General features: G+C 37.6%; 2 protein-coding genes across 2 annotated transcripts; both read left to right on the forward strand.

The window, feature by feature from the left end:
* Positions 1 to 533: 533 nt before the first annotated feature.
* On the forward strand, positions 534 to 1,388 carry LOC121736255. The gene has a single exon (XM_042127338.1). It carries the CDS (start codon positions 585 to 587, stop codon positions 1,386 to 1,388), a length of 804 nt encoding a protein of 267 aa, XP_041983272.1. The 5' UTR covers positions 534 to 584.
* Positions 1,389 to 6,728: 5,340 nt separating this feature from the next.
* LOC121735966 lies at positions 6,729 to 10,085 on the forward strand. Its single transcript, XM_042126977.1, has 2 exons — positions 6,729 to 7,136; positions 8,614 to 10,085. Exons 1-2 carry the CDS (start codon positions 7,001 to 7,003, stop codon positions 9,462 to 9,464), a joined length of 987 nt encoding a protein of 328 aa, XP_041982911.1. The 5' UTR covers positions 6,729 to 7,000; the 3' UTR covers positions 9,465 to 10,085.
* Positions 10,086 to 12,184: the final 2,099 nt, after the last annotated feature.

Here is a 12,184-nt window from a genome sequence, read left to right on the forward strand (position 1 = left end):
TTGAAAAAGAGAAGGAGGAATCTAAGGTACTACTTCAAAATATAACTCGATCCCTCAAAAATGCATCTGACACTAGTGATGACGTAGTTATGCCGAAGTCAATTTTAGTTGAAATTTCAAAACATTTACAACATACAACCAAGGTCACACAGCGTGTATTGAGCGCTACAGGGATAGCAAAAAATACAGTGGCAAAATTAAGGCGCGAAAAAAAAATTGCTACGGCTAGCGGCAGTAAAATTAAAACGCCAATTTAAAAAAAAGGGGCAAAAAAGAGTTTTTGGACGGATTTGCACTATCAGCATTGAGAAATATTATTACTTCTATGTACACAGTCCGCAAAGAAATACCCACTATGCGCAAAATTATAGCTGCTGCTAGACAAGATTTAGATTATAGAGGAAGTGAGACTACTTTACGTAAAAAAATGAAAAGCAGTCTAGGGTATCGATTTAAAAAATGTAGCCAAAAGAGATTAGTGTTGATTGAAAGACCCAATATTCAAGCTTGGAGGGCTAAGTGTTTACGCCGCATGAAAGAAAATGATTCACTTGGCGCTGACAAAAAACAAGTATTTTATTTAGATGAGACCTGGATCCACGCCCACTACACAAAGCTGTTGGCAGTCTGCTACGGATGTTGGAGTGAGAAAGAACGATAGCCCTGGTCGCCGCTGGATAATCGTTCACGCTGGGAGTGAGTCAGGATTTGTGGATAACGCACTTTTAATGTTTAAAGCAAATACAAAAACCGGTGATTATCACGATCAAATGAATGATGAAAATTTTACAAAATGGTTACAAGAAAAGATAATGCCCAACATACCCCCTAACAGTATTATTGTGATGGACAATGCCCCCTACCACAGTAAAGAGGACGATAGAACTCCCAACATGAGTGCAAGAAAACAAGTGATGGTTGAGTGGCTCCAAGCACGTAATATTGAGTTTCCCGAACACTACACGAAACCGGAATTGTATTTGTTAATAAAAAACCACAAACCGCCGAAAAAATATATCGTAGATAAATTAATTACTGACCATGGCCACGAAATAGTAAGACTGCCACCCTATAACTGCGACCTCAATCCCATTGAGTATATATGGCACCTCGTAAAACAAAGAGTTTCTGACAAGAATGTAGAACAGTTGGAGAGTAAGGTAGAGCAATTAACTTTGGAGGCTTTGCAGTCAATTACTCCTGATGATTGGAAAAAGGAGTTAAATCATGTGAAGAGGCTTGAAGAAGAATACTGGCGTAAAGATAGATTAGTAGATGAATTATTCATCATCAACACTGGAGATGATAGTGAATCAGAGACAACAGACTCACAAACCGATTCTGAATCTGATTTAGATTATATGAGTGGAGTTGAAGAGTTAGGTTAGGTTAGATTTTAAAAATTATGTGCCAATAAACGTTGAAAATTATTGAAACATTTGGTTTTATTTTTAAAAGTTCCATACAATTATTATATATAGGGTGTCTCAGTAAGAGTGCACTTTTTGACGTAGGTACCGGTCGGTCTGATCATTTGGCGAAGTTTGCGAGCGGTTTCAGCGTAACTTTCCCTAGTTTTGTAATGAGTTTTCACAATCATAACGCATTTTTCTTTTGAAAAGCGTTCCATTTTTAATATTCAGAATAAGAGCTGACACCAAGTTACCAAAAAAATATATCCAAATTTAAAAATGCATTCTTACTGAGACAGCCTTTATTTAAATAAATGCTGTCTCAGTAAGAATGCACTTTTACCCGATCTTATTGAAGATCATAAATAATTAAAAAAATATTATTTATATAAAATTAACTACCTACTTATTAGAATTTTTTGTTAGCTGTACTTGTTGCGGGTGACGTCACGTGGGTGTTAATTAGACAAGGTTCCAGCGCATTAGCAACTTGCGGGGATTATAATATTGGTTTTGAACCTGAAATAAATAAGAATTATTAAGTATATGTGTTTATTATCAACATAAAGTGGCGACCGTGAGGCGAAAAACCATTAGAGAAAAATACGTAAAACATTGAGATTTCAGAATGAGTATATTGGTTTGGGAGAAACAGAGGTCTCAATTGAGGCGTATTTTTAACAGGCACGTTATACAAATCAGCAAAAGTGATGTGATAGAGGATGCCGATTTGGAGTTCCTCCAAACAAAAGCATCTGAGTTGTCGAGACTAGACGAAAATATACAAGATGTCATGTTACAAGACTCGGATTGCGAAGAAGAAATTCTAAACAACAAATTTGACGAGAGCCAGAAATATCAGCTCCAGTGGATTAAAATAAAACATTACAAAAAAGGGCCAAAGGTAACACAAGGCGATCCAGATTTGGACTCACAAGCTAACCGAAGACTAAATATGTCTACTGCTAAGAAGTTAGAGAATGTTAAGAAAACTGAGGAAGAAGAAATAATAGCAAGCGAGTTAAGTAGAGATGTAACTGTTTATGTAGAAAGTAATAGATACATTCAGAAGTAAGCTATTATATTTTAGCAAATATAGGAAGATAGTAAGGTTAGTAGCTACATTACTAAGAATGAGTCAAAGAATAAGACAAAAATAAAATACCAAGTCGACAAATATTTGCTATGAAGAGTATAAGAATACTGAAGAGACTATAATAAAGATAGTACAGAAAGATACTTATACAGTAAAAATAAGAAATAAGGAGTTACTAACAATAGAAATAGATCAGATTATTACAGTAAATACAAGATTAACATATAGTGGAGAAGATAGAGATTTTATGTATCCAATTTTGATGCCAGGAAAGAATGAGTTGTTTTATCGAAAGACTCAACAAAAACATAAGGATATGCATCATGCTGGAACACAAACAATGATGGGTGAATTAAGAAACACTTACTAGATTACAGATATATACTATACGGAGATACAGAGATTATTAAAGAAAGTTGTTTCAGAATGTCAAGTCTGTAAGAGATTTAAAGCGAAACATTATGAAGCACCACTACCACCAGTAGAACGCATAGTGGCTACAGCCCCGTTTGAAGTAACAGCACCTGCCGCGCCGTGGCGGGGAGGGTGGTTCCCACTAGTCGAGATCTCTGCAGTTTCGCAGGAGTACTACAATAATTTACCAGCAGTCTCCGGGCATTTTTTAACATTTTTTAAATTAGGAGACAAAACTTATTTAGTTATTAGGTTGTTTATAAGAATTGTTTTTTATAAGCATATTTTTTGAAATAGGTTTGGATGAAGTTAGTTAATATGTTATACTCGTATTATAGGATAATATAGATATCATGCACCTGTTTTCTCCCCCGGGAGTGTGTTGCGGATTGGCACAAAAGGTTTAAGTTTTTAAGGTTTTTTATTATAGTGTCAATTGCCAAAGTTTAAAAAATAGAAAGACAAGAAAAATTTGTGAGGATCGACGTGTCTGAATATAATATTGGTTTTGAACCTGAAATAAATAAGAATTATTAAGTATATGTGTTTATTCACGACAATGAGAACAATATTATTGAAAACGTAAGTAAATGTTATATTAAAGACAAACAACTTATTAAGTTTTTGATAAATTCAGTGGGGGGATGTATTTCAATCATACAAGTTTATATTTCAATAAAATACGATCCCACTGCCTATTGTTGGCACATAAAGGCGGCCATTATAACGTCATTGACCTCCGTGTATGTCGTAATTCTCGGATGCTAACTATGGGTGGATAAGACATATATGATTTTTTATGCATGTATTTTTATCAAGTTATAATCAATACGATTTTGTTATTTATGATCTAGAGAACAAGACTACATTCATAACTCGACATATTTTTTTGTCTGTTTGACTTACATATTATGAGTTAGGAATATTTCTGCATGCACTTAATTTTTATTTTGAATTTGTGTTTATTTGTGCATTATGAGTTTTCCTTTCCTTCCCTACAGAATATGGAGCAGGTGCAGCCGCTTGAGGGGCCACTCCACGTCAGGAGGCAAAGAAATCTGCCGGCCTCGAGGCCACCATCTGATGGGTATTATTTTTTCAAATTAAATAATAATTATAGTGTTTTATTTCTTTTAGTAACAAATTTAACTCTTCTTTTTGTAGATACCAATCTTTGTGGTCCTCCGTGGAGGATATTATCGAGGCCTCAGCTGAGGAGGCTCCACCTTCTCCAAGTGTGTAAGTATTATACTGCCTTATTTTTGAACGTTTAAACACAATTAGTTATCTGTTGTAAAAAATAAAATATGAAATAATAATATGTACTTGTATTTGCAGATATGTTGAATGTCAAACAACAACGGTGGCCGAGGCGGAAAGTACCGCTAACAAGCGACCTGCGTGAGTTTTTATATTATTTGTTTCTAAAATTCTGTTATGGAAGGAGAAAAATATAAGCATTATATTATACTGTTTGTTATTACAGGAATACCGTCTCGGCTCACGCATCAAAGCGGCGCTTGTGAGTTTAAAATTAAGCGAAATTATGTTCATTCTTTAAGTATAGTTTGCATGCGGCCAACAATGGCTCACAGCTTGAAAAACTTTTCACACAAGGCCCCTACGAGCCAGCACTGTCCGCCCGTCGTATTTGCCGCCAGTGTTAGCTTCATGCAAACTATCCATTAGTCACATAATATTAATATTTCACTATTTTTTCTTCTAAGGACTTCATCTGTCGCCGGGCCTTCGTCGGCACATTTCGTCGCCCTGACAGAAGAACAAATTGACTTCTTTGTTAATTTTGGTAAGTCATAACTTTTCTTTTAGATCTATCTTTTTAGAAAATAAGCTTAAAAGCGAACTTTAATTATAATATTACTTTAAAATCATTAGTCTATCTAAAGCATTCTTATCAACGCTTCCAAATTTTGGCCACAGTCTCTTTTACGTTTAAATGTGAATATGTCTGTAATATGCTAATTAATGACACAGGCAGTGACGATGAAATGTCCGACGATGACGACGACGAAGAAGATAATATGGCTCAGCAGCCCGTGTTCGTGCCCAGGGCTGCGAGAATTTTTATGCCGGAGGGAAATGAGGCCGAGGAGGTGTTGCCGTCAGCTGATGTTAACATCAGTTTTGATTGGCCACCTCTTCCTTCCTCTTTCCCTCAGCCCGAGCCAAGGGTCGAACGCGAGCCAGAACCCAGCGCCGAAATAGGACCGGATAAGTTTGATTTTAGGTGGAGAGGGTTTTCTTCGGTGAACTTGCCCGAAGTAAGGCGGGAACCTTTCTGTGGGCTTAGTGGTCCCACGTCACGATTTGCGAGCCCATATGACGCATTTACTGGATACTAAATCATGGAGCACATAGCCGTCGAAACCAACCGATACGCACAACAGTTGGTGACGGCTATGTTGCACGAGGGAACCCTTGGCCCAAGAAGCCGTATTACTTCTTGGCGAGACACGGACGCGGACGAGCTATACGTGTTTTTCGCTGTAATCCTGGCAACCGGGATTATAGTGAAATCACGTATAGAGACCTACTGGAGCTCTGACCAGGGCATCCTTTCGTCGTCGGGTTCGTTCGTTCGGTAATGAGCTACAGTAGGTTCCAGCTCCTGTCAAAGTGCTTACACTTTAGTGACAACAATAATTGTAACCCCAACAACATGACGCGATCAGAAGCGAGACTATTTTAAAATTCAACTCATCATTGCTCATCTAAATGACAAATTTTCCGGGCTATATGCACTATCTCAAAATATAGCCCTTGACGAAAGTCTAACTCAATGGAAAGGTTGGTTAGACATAAAACAATACATCCGGAACAAAGCGCTTCAGTGAGTATCAAAACCTACGAAGTATGCGAGTCCAACTGGCTACTTATGGAGGTTTGAGGTCCACGCAGGGCACGAATTGCCTTCTTATGACACTGTCTGGGACAGTGCCGACCCTGGTCCTAAAACTACTAAACGGTCTGGAGCACAAGGGCCACACTGTCTGGATAAATAATTTCTATAATAGCCCTGCGCTTGCGCGGGAACTAAAAGTACGAGGCTTCGACGAACTAAAAGTACGAGGCTTCGACTGCGTCGGAACCCTTCGTTTGAACCGCCAGTTTATTCCAACAGAACTGACTAATTTAACCAAAAGAGACTTGACAGTCGGTGAGATGCGAGGCTGCACCTCTGGCGATGTTGATCTCATGGTATGGCGAGATAAGAACCTAGTCGCCCTTATCCAGTGCTGCCAATTTAGCATTTTTATGGCTAAATTTAGCATTTTACTAAGTGATTTGGCATGCATAAATTCAGTTTAGCATATAGCATATTTTTTAGCATTTTAATTGGAAAGCTTATTCACACTTGAATTTCTTAATGCAAACACGAACCCAGAATAATGCGATGTTTCTGAACGGGACCACAGAGGTCTATACTCTATGATTTGGGGAATCCCCCCTTAGATTGAACTTCATATCGTAATTCGTAGTAGTTTATAGCAACAGTTGACATTGTCATCAACGGTACCTTTTGTTTTGTCTGATTTGCATACGTGATTACGTGCGTTGAGAGTTATTAAAAAGAGATTGTAAAATTGACAATGCCTCCAAAATACAGCCAACATTACCGTGCAGAATGGGAATTGATATCCGATTTTAAAGAGTGGCGTCAGCCGGTCGAAAGTGATACCACAAAGGCCTACTGTAAGTATTGCAAGAGTCAGTTAGTGGCAAAATATTTTTGTTTAAAACAACATGCTTCGTCCTCCAAACACCTAAAAGCAATGGAACCTTTAAGGCTCAACTCACACTGGCACAGAGTCGAAGCGACGCGACGCGTTATATTTTTCAGCCTATAGCATATTCATCTCTATTGTTCCATTATTTAAGTACAAATTTGTGCTATGTAAATATGGAAGCGCACGTCGACGCGCGTTGACGCGCGCATTCGCGCTTCGACGCTCGGCTGGAGTCGAGCGGATTCGCGAGTCGCCGCGCGTTACTCGGCCGCAGTGACGCGTCAGACGCCGACCACTACGGACGGACGACAGTGCTGAACTATACGACAATGGACGAAGATGAAAAATTAATTTTTTTAGTACAGAAATATGAATGTCTGTTTAACGTCAAGGCGAAAACCTACAGTGATAAAAATTGTAGGAAAAATGCCTGGCAAAAAGTAAGCGGTGAAATGCAAATTTCTGGTAAGTTCTGTTTATTATTACATTTACATAACATACACAATAGTTATAAAGGGTGTAAAAAAATTAAACCCAGAACCGAAAGTGGGGAACACTACTTATCAATGCGAACATTTTCCCTCAAGAAACTATACCTGGGAAATCAAGTTTTTCAGGGATAATTAGGTGCGTAGTTTGTACTCATTTGGTTGTTATATTAACATATTCGTGTTTTGTATCATGCTACCAGCATTTAAAATCGCTAACGAAATCGGTAACAGGGTAAATAACACGAATTGTATGAAATATCATCAATTCAAGTATATACTTTGAAACCGATTATCCTGGAAACCCTTGATTTCCCAGGTATGGTTTCTTGGGAAAAAATGTTTGTATTGACGAGTAGTTTTCCCCACTTTCGGTTCTGGGGGTAATTTTTTTACACCCTTTATTTTATGTACACGCGATGTAAATCCAATGAAGTATTCAGTTGTGTTTAATAATGTAACATTATGACCACTTTTTTAACATCGTGTGATCATTTCGTTTTGCCATGGTACTGCCCCATGCTCGGATATAAAATAAGATTTGAATTTATCTCTGATCACCATGGCATTTGACGTAGTTTGGTTATCGACTGACCGCATATTTTGTAATATACTATTACTTGGCAATTGCAAGTTTTCGAGTTCGTCATTTTCTCTTATGTAATTATGCAAACATGTGCATGCAAGAACCATAGAATCAAGATGCATCGGTTGCATTTTTATTTTTTTTTGAAAAACCTCAAATTTTTGTGACAGGATTCCGAAAGCACTTTCTACTAGGCGCCTTGCTCGACTTAAGCGATAATTAAAAATTTTCTTTTCATGATTGTCAGACACCTGATTTCCAGGATATGGTCTCATAATGTGTTCGGACAAGGGAAATGCTTCGTCTCCTACAAAAACATGTGGCATTTCTTCTATCATACCTGGCAACCTTTTATTAGGCGGTATAGCAATCGTATTATTTTGTAATCTTTGTCCAAATTTAGAGCTGTTTAATATGCCGCTATCACTGTTACGTCCATATGCTCCAATGTCAACAATAATGAATTTGTACTTTGCGTCAACAACGGCTAACAAGACAGTACTGAAATATTTTTTGTAATTAAAGTAGAGACTGCCACTATTCCAGGGAGCCCTTATATTGACGTGTTTACCGTCAATTGCCCCTATACAATTAGGGAAATTCCATATGGTTCTGAATTCCTCCTCTATTTTAGTCCATAATTCTTGTGTAGGCTTCGGCATAACAAGTGGCTGTAAATATTTCCATATTGCTGCGCAAACTTCATGTACAATTGTTAAAACAGTGCTGTATCCTACTCGATAACTTTGACCTTAGGCTTGAAAGCTTATCGCCGTAGTCAGAAATCTGTAACAATTTAAAAAATACACGTAAATAATACATTTTATTAGATTAAAATAAAAGTTACAATTTTGTGTTCCTTTTTCAGAGGCGGAGTGTCAAAAGCGGTGGAAAAGAATTCGAGATTGCTACAAAAAGGCCATTAGATTAAGGCAATTTAAGAGTGGTTCTGCTAGATCAAATGATAAGCCAATAAGATTTGAAAAAGAATTGGAGTTTTTAAAACCATACTTGCAGAACAAACCACAGACGTGTAACTTAGATAGCTCCGAAGAAACTGACCTAAACACTGATACCGACACCAACTTGTCCGCTGCGTTGCCATCTCGACCCGAATCACAATTATCCAACCATTCCGATACTACACGAAAGAAGTCCCAACCACTATCACAAATGTTATTCGCGCAATATCTGGAAAATAAGAAAAAAGAAGAAGATCCAACAGACACATTTTTTCTCTCTATGTCTAAAACCGTTAAACAGATGCCAATACAAATGCAAGCGCAACTGAAACGACAGATATTACTTTTAGTAACTGACGCGGAAATAAAAGTTGCTTCCAATGCTTCCTTTCAACCTGAAACAACTAATATCAACCCAAGGCAAGCAAATACTTCTTCATCCAGTGGCTATACAACAGAACTACGAACCGAATCAGAAAGTCTTCAGCTGCAATCTAATTCCACTAACTATAATGTTAACACATATACAATGCAGCCAAATACCGGCTATTATACAATACAGCTACCAACCACTTATACTCCTTCTACAAATACGTCAACCAGTACCAACTGCACAACCATTAATCAGTTCGGAAATAGCACTTCTTCGAGCTATCGTATAAAAAATCTCGAGCTGCCACCTTCACCGTACATACCATTGCCGATTGGGATGACGACGCGGCAACGGAGGGAAGGCGATAATGACTACAGTGAATGACGTTATGTATGGCTGATGAATGCCCTGATTTATTAATTATTAAACTAAGTAAACAGGGTGGGACGGTTCTCCAAAAAATTATAAATACTTATTTTTTGTCATACCTACCTATACTTTCCGGAAATAATGTCATGTAGTTTTTAGCTTAAAATGATGTGATATATGCATGCTATCAGTTTCTGGAGAACTGTTCCTTACACCTTGTATAATAATGCGTAAAAATTATGATTCAAGATAAATAAATCTATATAAATAAAAACAAATGCTTTTATTTTTGTCCTATTTGTGTTCTCAAACTGTCGATCATATTGTAACGAAACTAAGGCAGGGTGTTCTGACGACGCTCGAGAAAAATCCACTGATGTTATAAAGGTCTTCTCACGCAAAATTACAGAACTACTAGGTACGTTACGGTACTACCACCGCCTATCATTTAAAAGCAAATTGAAATAACAAATGCACACACATCCGAGGGGCTAGTGTGAGTTTGATCGAGTACGAAACGTTACTATCGCGTCTGTCGGAATCAAAACTTCCCCATACGTCCGCTAGGGGCGCTGTTCGATTTCCCATACTAATTCGGCTGTGACGCAGACGCGATAGTAACGTTTCGTACTCGATCAAACTCACGCAAGGGGTACCGCTCGTTCATCAAGTCCAGTATTACTATGCTTGCGCTGAATTCGAACACAGTTTTCCGAGTCATAGTCGATCAAAAATAACAATAATAGCTCTTAAAAATTTACGTACATACCTCAAGCATATTGATATCCGCTCTTCAACGGAAATAGGTATTCTTAAATTTGTTTCTTGCTTTTGGATGTGAGGCCTCAAAATATTTACCAAATTTTCAAATTTATCTAAGCCCATTTTATAATAATCATAAAAATATCTTGGGTCCTGGCTTAAATCGTTACTACAAAGTGTTTTGAATTCGCTAAGAATATGTCTTTTCTTCCATAACTCGTGAACCCAAAATTTTCGTTTTATTTTCCTATTCTCAGCTTCTGATATAATTTTACTTTCTTCCTCTTCAACTTCTGATATTAGCGCAATCATGATAAGATCGATATCAACCATCGTATACTGCCGAGCGAGCACCATTCACGAATGTTCGAAAGTCACTAGTCCAGCACTGTGATCCGAACGCGCTAATACGAGCATCGTCGCGCGCAGACGCACGTCGCCGCGCGAACACGCGCGTCGCCGTGCAAAACATGACGCGTCGCTTCGCTTCGACTCTGTGCCAGTGTGAGTTGAGCCTTAGAGGTCAAAAAAAAATTGTGTTCCCGAAGGTGATAAAAAATCTCAACACTCAAAAAGCTGAAAGTACACTTTCTTTGTTCATTTGTGAACATTGTTCAATTGTCACAAGTATGTAAGAACAGATTTAGCGATAGCCAAAGTGCTGACTTGCGACTGCACAGAACAAAGTGCACAAATATAATTAAGAATGTTTTGGCACCACATTTCTGTCAAGAATTAGTAGATGATATTGGAGATCAAGAATATAGTATATTGATTGATGAATCAACAGATGTTTCAGTAAGCAAATTGTTAGGCGTGACGGTTAGATATTTCAGCTTATCGTTGAAGAAAATTGTTTCCACTTTCTTGGGAATAGTCGAAATTGAAGACGGAACAGCAAACGGGATAGTTAATGGCTTAAAAATATTGCTTTCCGGTTTAAATTTGAATATAAAAAATATAATCGGCATTGGCACCGATAACGCGAATGTTATGACGGGTACCACAAACGGTGTCCATCAATTGCTAAAAAATGAAACTGGCAAAGACAACTTGGTATTAGTACGCTGCGTGTGTCACTCCTTACAGTTAGCAATGTCGCATTCCTCTGAACGAACACTTCCTAGAAATATATATAGACTTTTTAATACGTGAAACTTTTAACTGGTTCAGTCATTCGTCGAAGCGGCAAATGTACTATAAAGAATTATACAAAACCATGAACTGTGGATCAGAGCCTCTTAAGATTCCTCGACTATGCAATACTAGATGGATATCCATTGAGCCAGCTGTGGTTCGTATTTTGGAACAATGGGACGAGTTGAAACTGTTGTTTCAAGTTGCCAGAAGCAGCGAACAATGTTATATGGCAGAAATGTTGTACAATATGTACAATGCGGGATCATTGTACATATTGTACAACATTTCTGCCATACCATTTATATTTAATTTATATTAAGCCAATCGTTCGAGAAGTCCAAACGGTAAATAAACTTTTTGAAAGTAATGATGTTGAGATAACAAAACTTTACAATGACCTTATTGGCTTAACGGAATCTATAAGTCGCCGCATTTTGAATCCTACAGCCAGAGTTGACGTACTGACACAAAATATTGCCAGTTATATAGATCCGTCCGTGTATATGGGATACGTTTTCGAAACAAAGTTAAGGGAGTATGATTTAGCACAAGAAGTGACGCAAAATCTTAAACAGAGATGCATAAATTTTACTCTTAAACTTGTAACAGAATTACAATCGAGATTGCCCACGAACTTTGCAGTTCTACAGAAAATTTCAATGTTTTCAGTGCAGGAGACGCTAAAAGTTGTCAAACCATCTATCATTGAAATAGCGCAAGAATTCAATGTAAATGCTACAGAAATTGATAAACTTATATTACAATGGCGAAACATTGTTTTTATACAATGGCAGTGTACTTCCTCTACTATTAAATTTTGGTGTGAAGTTTTG

Source organism: Aricia agestis, chromosome 18, assembly GCF_905147365.1.
Source record: "Aricia agestis chromosome 18, ilAriAges1.1, whole genome shotgun sequence".
Classification (NCBI taxonomy): Eukaryota; Metazoa; Arthropoda; class Insecta; order Lepidoptera; family Lycaenidae; genus Aricia; species Aricia agestis.